This window comes from Natrix helvetica (assembly GCF_964273705.1).
Source record: "Natrix helvetica genome assembly, chromosome: 11".
Lineage (NCBI taxonomy): Eukaryota > Metazoa > Chordata > Lepidosauria > Squamata > Natricidae > Natrix > Natrix helvetica.
This window is the reverse complement of record NC_138562.1, coordinates 12,480,901-12,500,089: the sequence shown is the minus strand read 5'-3', so window position 1 is coordinate 12,500,089 and position 19,189 is coordinate 12,480,901. Positions and strand designations below refer to the sequence as shown.

At 42.1% G+C, this 19,189-nt stretch overlaps 1 protein-coding gene across 2 annotated transcripts in view; it reads left to right on the top strand.

The window, feature by feature from the left end:
- Positions 1-19,189, top strand: part of MID2 (midline 2) — a 205,449-nt gene that overhangs the window by 136,194 nt on the left and 50,066 nt on the right. For both annotated transcript variants that reach the window (XM_081964109.1, XM_081964108.1), the window contains exon 3: positions 15,177-15,272. In XM_081964109.1, the coding sequence (XP_081820235.1) occupies positions 15,177-15,272 (96 nt within the window). The remainder of the gene's footprint in view (positions 1-15,176; positions 15,273-19,189) is intronic.

Below are 19,189 nucleotides of genomic sequence, written 5' to 3'. Positions count from 1 at the left end.
CTTCCTGTCTCTCTCTCAAGGGGCAGGGTAAGTGAGGCGACATCTGATTTTTTTTAGCAGTTTTATCTTCCGCTTAATTTCTCCCAAGTTCTCCCTGTTGCAGAAAATGGCTTCAGTTTGAATCTCATATGCGATTTTCCACTCCTCTGTCTCATATCTTATGGGCACAGGTTTATCAGCTGCCCCATTTCGCATCCAGTGTGTTGAAATTATTTGTTTCTTTCCTTGAAATTCTACCAAAACAGCTTGTTTCCTTGCAGTTCCCTTGCAGTTTTCCTCAAGGTTGTCTTGATTTTCTTTAACTTGTATCCCTTCTGGCCATTCACAGGTTATTCACAACGATGCCTTCTAGATGATTCCTTCCATTAGTCTCCCACTAGAAACTGGGAGGCAAGGCACTTGTTCTGACCTAGGCTTCCCCAGTAGCATGAAATCGAGTCCTCGTCCCAGTAAACCCCTTTTATTTAATTGACAGTGAATTCCTTTCCAGCAAAGTCTTTCCTCCCCCACGGTCTTTCAAGATAGCTCACAATTTATCAGGCTTGGGGAGTGGCCAGGCCGATATCTTTCCGACGCCGCAATGCTGTCATAAATATGACTCCGTTGCCAAGCATCTGAATTTTGATCCTGTGACCATGGGGATGCTAAAAATGGTTATGTCACTTGTTGTAATCTTGAATGGTCCCTAAACACTGTTGTAAGTTGAAGACGACCTGTATAGTAGAACAAGAAGCAATGGGTGGAAACTAATCAAGGAGAGAAGCAACTTAGAACTGAGGAGAAATTTCCTGACAGTTAGAACAATGAATCAGTGGAACAGCTTCCCTCCAGAGGTTGTGAATGCCCCAACACTGGAAGTCTTTAAGATGTTGGATAGCCATTTGTCTGGAACGGTATAGGGTTTCCTGCCTAGGCAGGGGGTTGGACTAGAAGACCTCCAAGGTCCCTTCCAACTCTACTATTGTATTGTATTGTATTGTATCTTCTTGAACTATCAAAGTTTGCTGTGAATGGGAAACAGCACTTAAGTTCAACAAATGCATGTTGTTTTAGATAAAAATTTCAACATGCAACACACTCCCAGGATGGCTTCAGACAAAACAACAAACCATGATTTTGATACACGATTGAGCCTTTAAACCAGTGGTTCTCAACCTGTGGGTCAGGACCCCTTTGGGGGTCGAACGACCCTTTCACCGGGGTCGCCAAAGTCCATCAGGAAACACGTATTTTCGATGGTCTTAGGAACCGAGACCAATTTTATGGTCGGGGGTCACCACAACATGAGGAACTGTATTAAAGGGTCGCGGCATTGGGAAGGTTGAGAACCACTGCTTTAAACGCTTTGGGATTTACATACAGAATTCCCCACGTACCATGATTCCTTCCCTTCGTAGTTTGCTGGGAACAATCCATTTCAGTTTTTTCTTTCTGATGCTCCTTCAGTGTCTGGTTTGAAACCCACAATTTGATCCAGGTTTGTGAACAAACACAGCCGTTATTTCATGCTTTGGGGGAAATTATGACTTGCTGCATTGGGAAATAAACTTGGGCCAATGTCTAAAGCAAGGTAGGGTGCAATGATGGCAAACCTTTTTGGCACCGAGTGCACATATGCACATATGCACACTCATCTGGGCCACAACCCGGAAGAGGAACTGCCCAGCGGCATGCGTGCACCGGAAAATGAACTTCAGTTTCTGGCGCACACATGCACACCAGCCAACAAGTCTTCCGGTTACTGCCGTGCTTACGCATGTGCCAATCAGCTGGCCGGCATGCATGCTCATTCCGGAAAATGGAAGACCAGCTCTTCCAGTTTCTGGCATGCTGCACACACAAAGGCCAGCCGATCATCGCAGGCGTGCCAAAAACCTGGAACGGGTGACCCTGCATGTACCAGATGACATGGCTTTGCATGCCACTTCAGGCACGCGTGCCATAGCTTCACCATGACAGGTGTAGCATGAAGAGGCATTCTTGATCTCCAGGAATGACTCTGCAGGATGTTGGCAACTATGCTAAAATTATTACTGTATTTTTAGGAGTATAAGACGCACCTTTTTCCCTCAAAAAAGAGGGTGAAAATCTGGGTGCATCTTATACACTGACTACAGCATTTTTGGCCTACTGAAACCCCGTCCCTTGCAAAAATGGACGTGCAGAGGGTTTGGGAGGCTTGCAAAGTGCTCTTGATGGCTGGGGAGGGCAAAAAAGAGTGAAAAATGGGCCGTTTTTGTTTGTTTTTGCCCTCCTCCCAGCCCCCAAGAGCACTCTACAGGCCTCCCAGAAACTCTGCACACCCTTCCTCCCCTGCAAAAAACCGGGCTGTTTTTTGCTAGTTTCCCCCCACCCCAGCGCCCAGGAGCACTCCCAAAGCTCTGCATGCCCCCCCTTTTTTTGCAAGAAATGAAGCGTGCAGAGAGTTTGGGAGGCTTGCAGAGTGCAAACACTTTTTAAAAAAATTACCTCTTCAAAATCGTGGTGCGTCTTATACTTCGGGGCGTCTTGTAGTCTGAAAAATACGCTATTTTGTAAGCCAGAATGCGAACCAACAAGCTCCTAGAAAGTAGTTCCAAAATCTTGGAGCCCACCCTTGGTGGGATGGTGGCTCAGGCTCATGGTAGTAAAGGCTATTGGTCATGATTAAACGAAAGCGAAGATGGAATAGTAAGGTTTTGCTGAAGACTAGCTGAATTAAAAACAAAAGCTAGGCATGTGGTAGGGAAGATATAGTAGTTGCGACTTCTTGGGCCCATCAAAAGCAACTTTCCAGGGTCTACCTTAGAACTGACAACGTCACAACCCGTAGCTCCACTACAACTGCAGCCGGAAATTTATCTAGTAACTGCTAATGTTTCTTCCCCACCCCCCACTTCCCCATAGAGATAATACTCGCGCTTCTACTCTGCCAGATGTCTCTGAGGGATACTGAGATAATGGCACTTAAATGCTTCGAGGACTTGAAATACTGTGTGGATGCTAAATACAATTGATCTGCATGAGAGGGTTGGAAAACTCTGTGACAAGGCATGTTGCCAGGCCTCCAAAAAACCCGAGAAAGACATGCAAAGTTACTTCTGAACAGTTTCTTGCAGCAATCTTGCCAAATTAAAGTAGATTTCTTGCACCATAAATCAGGGGTCTCCAACCTTGGTAACTTTAAGCCCGGCAGACTTCAACTCCCAGAATTATCCCACAACTCCTGGCCAGCTGGGGAATTATGGGAGTTGAAGTCCGCCAGGCTTAAAATTGCCAAGGTTGGAGACCCCTCTGCCATAAATCATACATTCTGAGAACCATGTGTGAGAAATCAAGAGTCCTGGCAGTTCAAATGAATATATAAGCGTATTGCAAGCTTAAGCTCTGTGCAAGAATCTGAACTACTAACAGTCAAAGCACATTGGTGGGAGATAAGAATCAATGGAATTCAAGGAGGGCTGGACTTAGATCTCTTGTGGACACAAAAGAGACTCAAGACTGATGACATATTTAACCCCTCCTTCAGTCCCAGCTCTTACACATCCATGCTTCCAAATTATTTTGAAGCTCTGTAAAGCTCAAACTGAGCCTGGAAACATCTCAACAATCTATGGATGTTCTTGGCAATAATGCTTACATCTGCAGTAGACAGCAACACCTAGCCAAACTTGATTGATCTCCAAAAATAAGCACAGTTGGACATGGTTAGTTTAGGACTTGGATGGGAGACCAAGAAATCTTGGCAGGGGAATTAAAAACAGTCTTGGAAGACGGCAGCGGCATTTTTTTTCATTCAATATCATTGCCCAGAAATCTATAAGAATGTCCCCATCCTAGAGACTTTATTTATTTTTTCACTTATGTTCCTGAGCAGGCCCTGGTTTTTTATTTTCCACGTAAACTCCTAGTGCATCAGGGGAATGCTTTCTTCTCTTTTTTTTTGCTTCCCCTGAGCATGCAGAAAATGTTTCACAAAGCTCCATCTTGAATATTCAAAAACCCCTCAGGCAGACTCCCACGCCCTACCTAAAATAATGAGATTTGAGAAATAGGTATTAGGGTTGTTTTTTTTTTTAAAAAAGAAAATGCCTCCAGGCATGCTGGAACCCTGCTTCTGAGCTTTTATCTGCAATCAAGTGAACCGGGATCTTTTAAAAACCAAAAGTGTTGACTCTCATCATTTCAGGATCTTCTTCTTCTTCGTTTTTAAAAGAGAGAAATGTCTGGAAAAATATGAGCATCAAAGCAATAGGAATTGACAGTTCTGATGAGAGATGCTTATGGAATTCAATCCTGGTGAAATCGGATGTGAACTGACTTACATCTCTCGAACTATTTTATAGAGAGGCGTGAAGATCCTTGGTTTTTTCTTCTTCTCTTTTTGGCTTGGCTTAAAAACAAATCCCAGAATACTTTCCTGAAAGCGTGTAATATAGAGATGATGCCTTATTGATGTTCTGTTAAGCTTCTGGTTATTTTTTTTTAAAGTTAACCCATCGGTTTGGATATGAACTCAGCGGACGTCTGGATAAAAAGTAAAATAGTGGTAGGCACTGGGTAAAAGTTGCAGAAATTGTCTGTAAATTGTCAGTTGTGAAATTGACCAAGTCTGCTGTCCATTGTGCTGATCTCAGCATTCCAGGTGTTATGGTCCTTTGAGTCAGAATAATAGAGTTGGAAGGGACCTTGGAGGTCTTCTAGTCCAGCCCCCTGCTCAAGCAGGAAACCCTATACCATTTCAGACAAATGGTTGTCCAATCTCTTCTTAAAAACCTCCAGTGTTGGAGCTCCCACTAATTAATTGCTCTCACTGTCAGGAAATTTCTACTTGTTTCTAAGTTGCTTCTCTCTTTGATTAGTTTCCACCCATTGCTTCTTGTCCTGCCCTCTGGTGCTTTGGAGGATGGCTTGACCCCTATGAGCCAATCTTGATTCCTGGTAACCACATGGATAGACCCATGCAATTTTCTTGTTAACATTTTTGGAAGTGATGTGATGTTCCACTGCCTTTCTCTGGAATGTTTTTTCAAATTCCCAGTTTAGGGTTGAGACAGACTGCTCTAAACTCACTTGGTTTCCATACCTAAAGGAGAATTAGGACCTGGACCTGTTCCCTCCCAGTCCCGTTCCTTAACTATGGCATCATGCTTGCTTCCTCCACTTTTGAAATACAAGTTTTGAATTAAGGATTTTGATTACTGTAGTAATAACCAAGAGAAGTAGACTTAAAGAAAAAAAGGTTAGTAAAAAAAGAATAAATAAAGAATAAATTATTTCTACACAGAATCTTTAGTCCCCTCTAGTGTCCAGTTTCTAGAATAATAAAGTTGCTTGTGTTTATTGTGAGCCAAGATAGCTAAAATATCTCTGATTCCCACAAGAAGCTGTGTTTTTACAGTTAATTCCAAAATCATATCATAAAAGTCAGTACTCCTGAATGTAACTGTATCCTAACTTAAACCATCTGTAATTTTCCTAGATCAAAATATTATTTAGGGTTTTTGTTGTTTATTTCCAATCCTTTCTTATTCGGAGATAAACTCATCTGACAATTTTTCAAACTTGTCATACCAAACTTGTCTCTAATAGTTTTAAGATGGTTAATCAGCAATTTCAAAAAGTGAGATTTGCAAAACAATCCCTTTTAAAAGGCTCCACCCAATTTCAAGCAAAGTGGCTAATCCCTTTGTCTCCCGATGAGGAGCAGCTGTCTCGAGCACATTGAGCAATCTCCTGTCCTCTCCTTATCCAGAACGGTTCTGGAAAACTGCTTTATTCACTGGTTCTTTGGTCTTTTCCATGGCTGTTTGTTCTGAGATATTTTCAATTTGCCATGCCTTCCCTAGAAAGCTAAGCTTCCTCCACTTTTCCTAGAGTTTAATAAATACAGACCACAACAAATAATAGCAACCATTGACACCAGCATTATTGTTGGGTTTTTTGGGGGGGTGTCATGCTTCTTAATGTTTCTCTCTCTTATGCATCACTCAGAGCAGTGTTTCTAAACTTCCACAGTTTGAAGATGTGCGGACTTCAACTCCCAGAATTCCTTAACCAGAATGCATGAATTCTGGAACCCTATTTAATTGTTTGTTAAGTGTGCACATTGCCCATCTTGCCAAGAGGCAACTCTAGCCAGCTAGAATGGAAGTCCACTGACTGGAGAATTCTGGGAGTTGTAGTCCACACCTCTTCAAGCCACTGAGGTTGAGAAACACTGTTTCCAATGCAGAAACAGCCAATCAATCAATCAATCAATCAATAATCAATTAATGGACCCAGGAATTTTCAGCTTTCTTCCTGGGAGCTATCAGTGGCAGGGAAGCCTAATGCTTCTCTGTATGCAAAAGTCAATTACTAGGACAGGGGTCGGCAACCTTAAACACTCAAAAAGCCATTTGGACCCGTTTCCCACAGAATAGAAAAAAAACGGGAGCCACAAAACCCCTTTTGACATCTCAAATGAAACTAACACTCCATAGATCCAATTTCTCACCACATATTAAGCATACTGGTAAACCAGTCTGGTCAGCAGTGAAAGCAAATGAATTTACCCTTTAAACATTCTGTTTTCTTCTGAAACTTTTCTTTGCTTGGATTTATCCATAGTTGGCCTACCGGAGGCCCAAAAAGCTCAATAAATCAAGTACTGCCGGGTGTCGCCCTTTGGCGGTTGTGACGCATATTTTGAGCGACAGGGAGCCGCAGCAGAGGGGTGAAAGAGCCACATGCAGCTCCAGAGCCATGGGTTGCTGACCCCTGATTTAGGATGTATTCAGTTACGACCACAGATTCCCACGTGAACCAGGAAAAAAAGAATAGAATAGAATAGAATAGCAGAGTTGGAAAGGACCTTCGAGATCTTCTAGTCCAACCCCCTGTTTAGGCGGGAAACCCTACACCACTTTGGACAAATGGTTTTCCAATCTCTTCTTAAAATCTTCCAGTGTTGGAGCACTCACAACTTCTGGAGACAAGTTGTTCCCCTGATTAATTGTTCTGACTGTCAGGAAATTTCTCCTCAGTTCTAAGTTGCTTTTCTCTTTGATTAGTTTCCACCCATTGCTTCTTGTTCTACCCTCAGGTGCCTTGGAGAATAGTTCGACTCCCTCTTCTTTGTGGCAACCCCTGAGATATTGGAACACTGCTATTGTGTCTCCCCTAGTCCTTCTTTCTCTTAAACTAAACATACCCAGTTCCTGCAACCGTTCTTCATATGTTTTAGTCTCCAGTCCCCTAATCATCTTTGTTGCTCTTCTCTGCACTCTTTCTAGAGTCTCAACATCTTTTCTACATCGTGGCGACCAAACCTGGATGCAGTCTTCCAAGTGTGGCCTTACCAAGGCATCATAAAGTGGTATTAACACTTCACGTGATCTTGATTCTATCCCTCTGTTGATGCAGCCTAGAACTGTGTTGGCTTTTTTGGCAGCTGCTGCACATGGCTGGCTCCTATTTAAATGGTTGTCCACTAGGACTCCAAGATCCCTCTCACAGTTACTACTATTGAACAAAGTACCACCTATACTGTACCTGTGCATTTTGTTTTTCTTGCCTACAGAGAATTCCTTTATTTGAGATTCCCCACAACAGAAATCAGAGAGATTGATGATTTGTGTAAAACACATCGGCACCTCTAGTGCACTGCGGGAGATTTATTTTTCATTGACGTGGGGTTGGCTCTCTGTTAATTGATGCTCCGCATAAAAGACTCCTTTGCAAAACCGAAACATGTATTAAGAAGCTGCCAGGGAAGAAAAGCTGGTTCCTTGCAGAGCAATCTTGCACATTTCTGCACGTCTGGCAACTCGCTTGCGAGAGAAATCTCCCTGCTAATTTTCCTTCATTAGCTGCATTAAGGAGAATCTGCCCCACTTCCAAGCTTGAAGTTTTTGAGCTGCCAAGCTGGCAAATGGGAGATAATTAGGGAATGAAACATTCTCTGTTTTTAGCCGAATTATGACCTTAATAGCACTGAGTTGGGAGTAAACATGATAGCAAAAGTCTAGGAATCGGCTGGTGTGCATTGGTTTGCTTAGATCCTGTTCAAATGAGGATAGGGGAAGTTCCTTAATTAATTAAATGTTTATGCTGACTATCTCATTAATATGACCAAATATAGCCAGTTTTTGACTTACAACCAGCATTATGACTAAAGTTTCTGCTGTTAGCAAGGTGGTTAAGTGAGACATTCATGATTTTATGACATTTTTGCCATGGGAGTTCAGCAAATCATTGCAGTTATTGAATGAATCATGTGGTTGTTCAATAAATCCAACTTCCCCCATCGACTTTGCTTGTCTTTTTAAATTATTATTATTATTATTATTATTATTATTATTATTATTATTATTATTATTATTATTATTATTATTATTATTATTATTATTATTATATGCATCAATATCATTACATGAACAGTGAGGGATCTGGATAGCATTCATTTAAATACAAATCATAATAGTACTATTAATAATATTTGTTACATTAATCATGCTTATGTAATTGTGATGTGAAGTACATATATATATGAATGTATTTGTGTTACAACCCCTGGTATGCCCAAATATGGGAGGAAGCTCACTACTCCCTCTTTCTGTCCGGCTCATTACAGAAAACCATATTTTTATTTTTAATATTGCCTTTTTTTATATTTGTGTTTTATTTGTGCTGATAAATAAATAAAGGGAGACTAGTATAGATCCATTTCAAGCTATTTAGCTCTCAAATCCCAGTAAGGGTATGGCTAGCTGATGAGAGCTAAATAGCTTGAAATGGATCTATACTAGTCTCCCTTTATTTATTTATCAGCACAAATAAAACACACACACACACACACACACACGCACATATACATACATACATACATACATACACATATATAAGTAAAATATGTGGTACATATTTTACTTATGTATTAAGCGTGTGTTCCTTCATTGTTTAGTTGAAGACTGAACAACTAAATGACTTTGCTTGTTGACAGCTGGCTGGGAAGGTCACATGTGGTGATCACATGACCTTGGGACACTGTAACCATCGTAAATATGTGCCAGTTGCCAAACACCTGAATTTTGATCATGTGAACATATGACTTGGGCAGAAGCAACCTTGTGTCTCCCATTATGTTTTGGACTTCAGCTCCAAAATCCCTTTGTCATTGCCGGACAGGTCAGAACTGAAAACTTGAAGTTGAATAACTGGAAGGCACCAATGGGTCTATCCATGCTGTGTTACAAGGATGGCATACCTGTAACCCTCAGGTATTCTTGGGCTATGTGTCTCTTTTCAACCTGGATCATCAGGCGGGGGTGGATGGAATTGGAAGTCAAGAAGATGTAGACTTAGATGATTGCTCCTTGTTGTGGGATGAGTCTAAGGCAGTGTTTGTTGTGGCCCACCAGCGGCCAGCAAAGCTGGCACCAGAATCGGACAGTGAGGAGGTTGGGGGGGAACATGGGCCAGTCCTGAGGGCTGAGGAAAGCTCAGATGAGGGCTCTGCATTGAAAGCAGAGTGGGAGCTAGACAGCAGTGTGGTAGAAGAACAGCTGGAGCCTGTTCCCAGTGTCCGCATACACAACAGTTGCCAGAAGACAAGAACAACTAAAGCAGGGTTGACTTGGGAATAAAACCACACCTTAGAGGTGATTGGCCCCTCCCAAGGGAAACAAAAGAGGAGTGAACGGGGAGTGGGCTTTTTCTGGAAAACATTCATTCATTCGGTCATTTCAAGAGTGGAAAGTTCTGTTTGTGACTATAAGAGACTCTGTGCCAAGTTTTGCCTTGCCCTGTGTTTGGAAACTAGCTATCTGGCAGCTCTCCAAGCGAGATAAGGTTCGTGCTGATAAATATTCCTGGGTCAGAACAGTGTTTTTCAACCTTGGTCATTTTAAGATGGGTGGACTTCAACTCCTAGAATTCTCTAGCCAGCTAGGCTGAGAATGTGTTGTTGTAAATGAATTACATCCTAGACAATCACAAGTCTAGTGATTGACTTGTGCATGGAGGGAATCACTAGGCGTCTCTGGGAGAAAGCTGAAAACCCCTAGATCCATTATTAGATAGATAGATAGATGATAGATAGATAGATAGATAGATAGATAGATAGATAGATAGATAGATAGATGATAGATAGATAGTTTCTGTACAATCTATGCTCTGGAAATGTATGAGAGAGGGAGGTGGGCACGGGGAGGGGGAGAGATTGATTCAGAATTATGATATCTAAAAAACCTGTAATTCCCAGGTATTCTTGGGCTATCTCTCTTTCTCTTCAACCCTGGGGTGGATGGAAGTGGAAGAGAAAAAGATGTAGACTTGTCCTTGTTGTAGAAAGAGAGTCTAAGGCAAGGGTGTCCAAACTTGGGAACTTTAAGACTTGTGGACTTCAACTCCCAGAATTCCCCAGCCAGCATGACAAAGGTTGAGAAGCACTGATCTAAGGCATCTTAAACCATCAACAGTCAAGTCATGACTTACAGCCAACTTTCATTTATGGAACTACATTACACAGGACTTGGAGACAGGAAAGAGATGAGCAGAGAAAGGGGGGAAATGACAATTTGAGCTGATTGCACCAAGCAATAAAGAGATGATGATACCATTGTGTGTTAGCATCTTTCCTGTTTCCTTGCAGTCTAAATTTGTGACCGAAGCTTGGCAAACAGGGCCCTGGCATTTGTTTGCACTGAGTTTCTTGATAAATTAGGCCATTGTTCTTCTCCTCCCAATGGAGATGTTGAGGTGGTCCTACTTGTACAGATGTTAAATCTGATTTCCTGATCCTATTTGTGTGTCTTTCAGATGGTGATGCATATGTGAGGTTGTGGGAAAGCTGGCTTCTTTGTGCCTCTGCAACTTCCTGATATGAGTGTGTGTTTGTGTTTGTGCACCTGTGTATGCATGCATGAAGCCAAAGGCTCCTTCAAAAATTGGAAGAAATGCTCAATTTTTGCAAACGAGAGGCAGTTCAGTCTAGTAGTTAAGGTATTGTTAAGTAGTTAAGTATTGTTCTAGTAGCTAAGGTTTAGTTAAGGGGCGCAGTGGCTCAGTGGCTAAGACGCTGAGCTTGTCGATCAGAAAAGTTGGCAGTTCGATGGTTCGAATTCCTAGCGCCGCTTAACGGGGTGAGCTCCTGTTACTTGTCCCAGCTTCTGCCAAGCTAGCATTTCGAAAGCAGGTAAAAATGCAAGTAGAAAAATAGGAACCAACGTTGGTGGGAAGGTAACAGCGTTCCATGCGCCTTCGGCATTTAGTCATGCTGGCCACATGACCATGGAGACATCTTTGGACAGCGCTGGTTTTTCGGCTTTGAAACAGAGATGAGCACTGCCCCCCTAGAGTCGGGAACAACTATCACATATGTGCGAGGGGAAACGTTACATTTAACTTTAAGGTATTAGGGCAGAAACCAGGAGACCGAAAGTTCTAATCCTGCCTTAGATATGAAAGCCAGTTGGACAATTCACCATCACTAGGAGATGGTGAGTTCTAGTCTCACCTTAGGCATAAAAGCCAGATGGGTGACTTTGATCCAATCACCAGGAGACTGTGAGTTCTAGTCCTGTCTTAGTCATGAAAGCCAGCTGGGTGACTTTGGGCAAGTTCCTCTCCCTCACCTTACCTCACAGGGTTGTTGCAGTGGAGAAAATAGGAGAAAGAAATATTAGGTATGTTCACTGCCTTGAGTTATTTCTAAACACAATAAAGGCAGGATGCAATTGAATAAATACATAAATAGAAACACATGTCAGATTTTTCCCTTTTGTTTCATATCCTAGAGAGGTGAATAGATGGCAAGGTGTCACCAAGTAGGGATCAAAAGTATCTTAAGAGGATTGGAAAAGCAATGAAATACCTACAGTGGAAGATTAGATTGTAAAGAAGAATAAACTATAGAGTAGAATATTCTGTATCAGCCAAGTGTGATTGGACACACAAAGAATTTGTCTCCAGTGCATAAACTGTCGGGGTATATAAAAACAACAAAACAATAAATCATAAGATACCATCATAATCATAAGACACAGCCAACAAGTGATAGTCCTAAGGTACTAATAGGAGTAGGTAGTAGGAAAGGTGAGAAGGATAATAGTCATAGTGTCCTACTACATGATTAGTTATTCTTAGGCACAAAGTTAAAGGAATTTGCAGAAAAGGGCAAAGCTGACCAAATATTTTTTTAAAGAACTGGGAACTTTTTATTGAAAAAAAGATGGAATTGATGATTTTGGGGTTTGGGGATTGAAAACGAATGAAACGGATGGAGAAAAAGAATGAGATGGAAATGATTTGATAAAAAGAAGAAAAGATGGGAGGTGTAATTGTATGTTTTCATTGCCTTTTTCTTTCTTTTTGCTTTGTATACTTTTATTGTGTTGGTATGCAATACAATAACAGACACACGCGTTTTGTCTGTAGGTGTGTGATATAGAAATAGATACACACACAAACAAACAAATATAAATTTAGATGCACACAGAAAGACATATATGCACACGCAAATACACAAATATAGGTACACACACAAATGTATATGCACACAGAAACACAGAAATATATATGCAACCACAAATACACAAATATAGATACACACAAATATAAATACACACAAATACACAAATATAGATATAGATACACACATAAATATAAAGTATATGCACACACAAACACACAAATAAATATGCAACCACAAATACACAAATATAGATACACACAAATACAGATACGCACAAATACACAAATTTAGACACACACAAATATAGATATAGATACACACACAAATATACAGTATATGCACACACAAGCACACAAATAGATATGCAACCACAAATACACAAATATAGATACACACAAATACACAAATATAGATATAGATACACACACAAATATACAGTATATGCACACACAAGCACACAAATAGATATGCAACCACAAATACACAAATATAGATACACACAAATACACAAATATAGATATAGATACACACACAAATATATAGTATATGCACACACAAACACAAATATATATGCACACAAACATGAACACACACATAAACACCGATACAGAGTAAAGTGCTTTTATAGGAATGATAGCAGTTGCAAAGTCGGCATTCAAAAAATTGGGTGGTTAAAGTGTGACGAAAATGTCCTAAACATCTTTGGATCAACTGGCATCTTTGTGATATCAGATTACCTTTTAATAATACATAAAGTAAAAGAAAAGAAGGAAAGAATGGGCTTGTAGCAGCCGAGCTTTGCTAGGTCACAGGGGAAATAAATGAAGTTAGCAAAGTGAAAACGGAACGCGAGATTGCCATAGCACAAACCGTATTTATTTTCCTGTTTAATACACACTAAATGGAGAAAGGCGAGCGGCAAAGTCCACACGCTGCTCGCTTGTGGGGGCGAGGAGGAGAGGAATAAAATTGCCGTTTGAATATTTACTGATGCAGCAAACCATGAACGCAGGGCAATTTCTGCAGCAATAAATGGGAGACCATTATTATTATTGGGGTTTTTCTTTCTTTCTTTCTTTCTTTCCTGGAGGAATAGAACTGCACATAATCTTTTTTTTTTTGCTAAACATAGGAACACCAATAAGTTGGGCTAAGCAGCTTCCGAGTTCTTCTGTTTTAGTCTTCTGAACTTTTCTGTCACAGTGGGTGTTTCTGGGAGCCTTTCGGCCTCTCCCGAAGGTGCTTTTTCAAAGATACCAAAGGTGCCTCCCTCAACACCATTGCAGCTCCTATTCTCTTTTCCCCTGGCTATGACCTCCTTTTGGATCTGTTTCTTAGCCTGCATTTATACACAGACTTCCTATCGCACTGTTGGTCCCCAAAGTCTCTCGATCAAGGAGTCTACAGCTTATTTATGCAAAACCAGCACTGGCAATGCCCAAGTGATTCCCAGCAAAGCCAGTTAAGGGAATCTCGTGTGTTAGGGTTGGGCCAGAAAAAACTCTGCCTTCGTCTTCAAGGAATATTGTCAATCAGAAACAGCCAACGCTGAGATTTTTGCTTCCAATTTGTTGATGATTTTTATACTCTTGCATTTGACCTCTTGGTTCCCTTTTCCTTGACTTTGAAGCCAGGATGGTTTCCTAGATCTTCAACCATAGTTTACTTGAGCCTGCGTGTGTCTCTTAGTCTCCTCCCAGACTGATTATGAACCTTCAGGTCTGGAAAAAATGTAGAAAAATGTCGCTTTCTGAACCTGGTTTGCTGTGAATTGAGCTCATTTGGAAACATGCTGTTACATCACAGTAGTTCAGCCAATGATGGTGGAGGATGACCCTTATAAGGAAAATAGAATAGAATAACAGAGTTGGAAGGGACCTTGGAGGTCTTCTAGCCGAACCTCCTGCTCAGGCAGGAAACCCTACACCACTTCAGACAAATGATTATCCAACATCTTCCTAAAAACCTCCAGTGTTGAAGCATTCACAACTTCTGGAGGCAAATTGTTCCACTGATTAATTGTTCTAACTGTCAGGAAATTTCTCCTCAGTTCTAAGTTGCTTCTCTCCTTGATTAGTTTCCACCCATTGCTTCTTGTTCTACCTTCAGGGGCTTTGGAGAATAATTTGACTCCTTTGTGGCAGCCCCTGAGATATTGGAACACTGCTATCATGTCACCACTAGTCCTTCTTTTCCTTAAACTAGACATGCACACAAATGTACACAAAAGCTACTTAACATGTGAATGGAAAGAAGCCTGCAGAGCTCTCTCTCTCCCTCCCTCCCTCCCTCCCTCCCTCCCTCCCTCCCTCCTTCTCTTTCCTTAGAAAAAGCAAACAATCAATGGAGACCAGTTACAGGGCTGGATTCAAGAAGTTTATTCTATAACAGTGACTATCCTAGATTTGCTGATGCAGGAGAGAGGCTGGCAGAGTCAGGGGGAGGCATCAAGTGGGGCACCAGTTTAGAATCTCTACATAGTCACAAGAGGACAAAGTCTTGAATGCCGTTGTAGTTTTACCCAGGTGCAAATTGTTCGTCTGAGCAGGTTCCTGTACATAGGCTTGAGCAATAAATCAGTCATTTCGAAGCTTCACTCTGGCTGTTTGGTGCCTGACAACGACCCTGAATTTGAAATTGTTAGGAAACTTTGGTTAGCTTTATGCAATCTCTGTGGCATGTTGATATTTATTCTTTGTTTTTGTTTCCTTTGTCTCCCCTTTTCTTTCGATGCTGGCAGCAAACTCTGGAGGTGAACCTCACCAACTTGGTTAAGCGCAATAGCGAGCTTGAAAACCAGATGGCCAAACTGATACAGATCTGTCAGCAGGTGGAGGTACGTGCGAGGGTGTGTTGGTACTCTGTACCTGGATGGGGGTGGGTGGGAGATCAGATGAAGTGTGTGTGTGTAGAAATGGGGGGAGAGGAAGAGGAGAATGAACATGATGACGATATTCTTTGTTGGTCAAGTGATTCCGATTAGCAGGCCTGGCATAATTACAACTGTCCCTCCTGGCAAATGTATTAACTGGTTATTTTAGGGGTATTGTTTTTAACTTATTGTGTGTGTTTTAGGGGTTCAAAATCCTATATTTATATATATTGCTTTGTACAGTTCTTTTAATTCCATTTTTAACCTCCTCCATTCCAACTGTACATATTCAATTTTTATTGTATTTTGATATATTTGGCATGGACTGTACACCGCCCCGAGTCCCTTTTTGGGAGAGGGGGCGGTCTAGAAGCATGAATAATAAATAAATAAATAAATTTTTGGAAGTCTTTGGTTGGTGTTCATACAACATGCCAAGGTGAGATCGTTGGGATTGCAATAGCACTTATAGACTTATATACCGCTTTACAGTGCTTCACAGCCCTCTCTAAGAGGTTTACAGAGTCAGCCTATTGTTTTCCCCCAACAATCTGGGTCCTCATTTTACCCACCTCGAAAGGGTGGGAGGCTGAGTCGACCATGAGCCTGGTGAGATTCGAACTGCCGAATTGCAGGCAGCCGGCAGGCAGCAGAAATCACCTGCAGTACTGCACTCTAACCACTGCGCCACCGCAATTGTGTGTGGTTTACCCTAGGTGGTTTTAGTATGATGTAAGGTTAGGCCATCCTTACCTATTTAGGGGTAATCAAAGACAGTTCTGTTTTGTTAACCCAACTGAATTTAAAATGTGACAACCTAGCTTTAGGATCTCCAAGGATGCCAAACATTTCTATTTACCGTATTTTTCGGAGTATAAGACGCATCAAGATTTTGAAGAGGCAAATTTTAAAAAAAGGTTTTTGCACTCTGCAGACCTCCCCAAAAGGACCAGCTTTTTGCAAAAACGGCCCCGTTTTTTTGTAAAAAAAAAAAAAAAAAGAGGCATGCATAATCTTTAGGAGGTTTGTAGAGTGCTCCTGGGGGCTGGGGAATGAGCAAAAAAGATGGTCCATTTTTTTGTGAAAACGGGCCTGTTCTTTGTAAAAAAAAAAAAAACGGGCGTGCATAGCCTTTAGGAGGCTTATAGAGTGCTTCTGGGGGCCGGGGGGGGGGAGGCAAAAATGATTTGCCCTCCCCAGCCCCCAGGAACACTCTGGAAACCTCCTAAAGGCTATGCACGACAATTTTTGCAAAGGGGGCGGAGTTTCGGGAGGTAAAAAATGCTGTATTCAGTGTATAAGATGCACCCAGATTTTCACCCTCTTTTTTGAGGGAAAAAGGTGCGTCTGATACTCTGAAAAATACGGTAGTGCTCTCAAGGGGGGGGCTTCTTTCCACCTCTTGCATTTTCTACGCACCCCACGATCCTTAGCTTTCACTCCCTGAAAACCAGCGATTGCTTTTTTCCCTCCCTGGTTTATTTGAAGCAAGAAGAATGGAGTCCTCCTAATCACGGAGATTTCATTCAGTGCACTGGAACAGCAAGGCAGAATTATCCTGCCTTACTGCTTCCAAATGCAAAACAATTAATAGGGAATTATCTCAGTGCTTTGTTTACCAAGGTGATGCCCGGGGAGAAGCCACGGCAATTAGTTTCTTCTTAATGGCTTATTGATGCTCAGTTACTAAATTAAGAAGTGGTTCCTTGAACAAGATGTCACTTCTTCTTCTTCTTCTTTTTAATAATGGAAATAGAGATCATGATTTAGGACAGCGGAAAACCGATTCAATATGAGGTTCAGCTTTATTTCTCAAGGGAATCCCACCTCTCCTCTGTCATCTACCTGCTGCCACCCTCATTCTCTCATGCAATTCCTCTCCAGCCCTGTTTCTCTTAGATGCTTTAATTCTTTGTGAATGAATTGGTTGGCGGAAGCTGGGACAAGTAATGGAGCTCACTCCATTAAGCCGGGCTAGGGATTCGAACCGCCCAACCGCTGATCGTTCTGATGGACAAACTCAGTGTCTTAGCCACTGAGCCACTACGTCCCTGATAAATCAAAATAGGTTTAATTCCAAAAATGAACATGAGAATGCATAATTAACTGGGAGCACACCCAATTTTTCACGGTTACGTTGCAACCTAGAATTCGCAAAGAATCGAAAAGAGTAAATAAACTGAGTGGGTACGGGGTGTGGAAAGATCCCCCTGCACCCAGCCAGGAGGAACAATCTGCACAGACTCCTGATCTCTTCAATGGACAGATGTCCATCAAAGACCAGAAGTGGGAACAGCAAGGAAGAAGGTGAATGTTGACGTCAGAAATAGCCTTGGTTGAACAATTAAAATGGAGGAGAAAGTGCAGATTACATTAGCAGTCTGGACCTTAGAAAAAACAAGACAGACAGAAATTTAACTTGTTTGAGCTTTTGGTGCTGGAGAAGGCTCCTGCATATTCCTCGGACAGCAACGGTGACCAGCAACAAGCAAGTACTACAGGCCAAAACACCAGATGTGTCCCCAGAAGGCAAAATCACGAAACTTTGGCCGTATCATGTGGGGAAATTCACTGGAAAAAGCAATTATGTTTGGAAGAATTAGTGGTAAAAGGAAACTAGGCCATCCAAGAACGTGGTGACTGGAAACCATCAAAGCTGACACCAGCCAGAGTATAGAACAACTCAAAGAAGTAGTGCAAGATCGGAAGATTTGGAGAGACCTGGCGTAGAGAATCATCAAGAGTCGGACAGGATTGAATGGATTTCTCCTTCTCCTTCTCCTTTTTCCTCCTTCTCCTTCCCCTCCTCCTCCTCCTCTTCTCCTCCTCCTCCTTCTCTTCCCCTCCTCCTCCTCCTTCCCCCCTCCTCCTCCTCCTTCCCCTTCCCCTTCTCCTCCTTCCCTCTCCTCCTACTCCTCCCTCTCCTCCTCCTTCTTCCTCCTCCTCTCCTTCCTCCTCCTCCTCCTTCATTCTCCTTCTTCCTTCTCCTCCTCCTCCTCCTCCTCCTCCATCATCACACTGGCAGTATTCCGTCTTCAGGTTCTGGATTCTGAATGGACTCGGGATGCAGGGAACAGACATGCAATATGGATCCCAGCTAATGATCTCCCCATCCACTTCTGTTGATGTTGCTGCCTTGGGAGAAAATATCCCATCGATTGAACCAGCATTAGTCAGCCTTTTCTTCTGCCAATGCCCTCTCTGCTGATCTTCCTGCTGGCGAAAGGATTTGATCTTTGTTTGCAGCAATTTTATTTCCAAACACCACTCATTGTGCAAGGCATATTGATCTCGTTCCCCTCCACCCATCCATCGGCCGCCCACATCTCAGCCACTAAAAGGCTGCAGTGTGTGGCCTGAGCTGGCCAGAGCGGAGGCTGTAAAGCTAAATTAATGAAAAGCCATCAGCAGCCCCCAGCCCGAAGTGTCAGGAAGAGGCATAGCATTTAAAGTTCAGCGAAGAATATATTGTTCCCTGGAGCCTATTGACTAGAAGATGACCATGTGCCACTGCAGTAACATGCTTTATAGAAATGCACAGGGAAACTGTGTTCATCCTGCTGGTTTCATATTCAGAGAACTCCATTTAGTTGAAACGTACCACTCTATAAAGCCTTAGTAAGAGCACACCTAGAGTATTGCATCCAGTTTTGGTCAGCACACTATAAAAAAGATGTTGAGATTCTAGAAAGAGTGCAGAGAAGAGCAACCGAGATGATTAGGGGACTGGAGGCTAAAACATGCGATGAACAGTTGCAGGAACTGGGGATGTCTAGTTTAATGAAAAGAAGGACTAGGGGAGACATGATAGCAGTGCTCCAATGTTTGAGGGGCTGCCACAGAGAGGAGGGAGTCAAGCAATTATCCAAAGCACCTGAAGG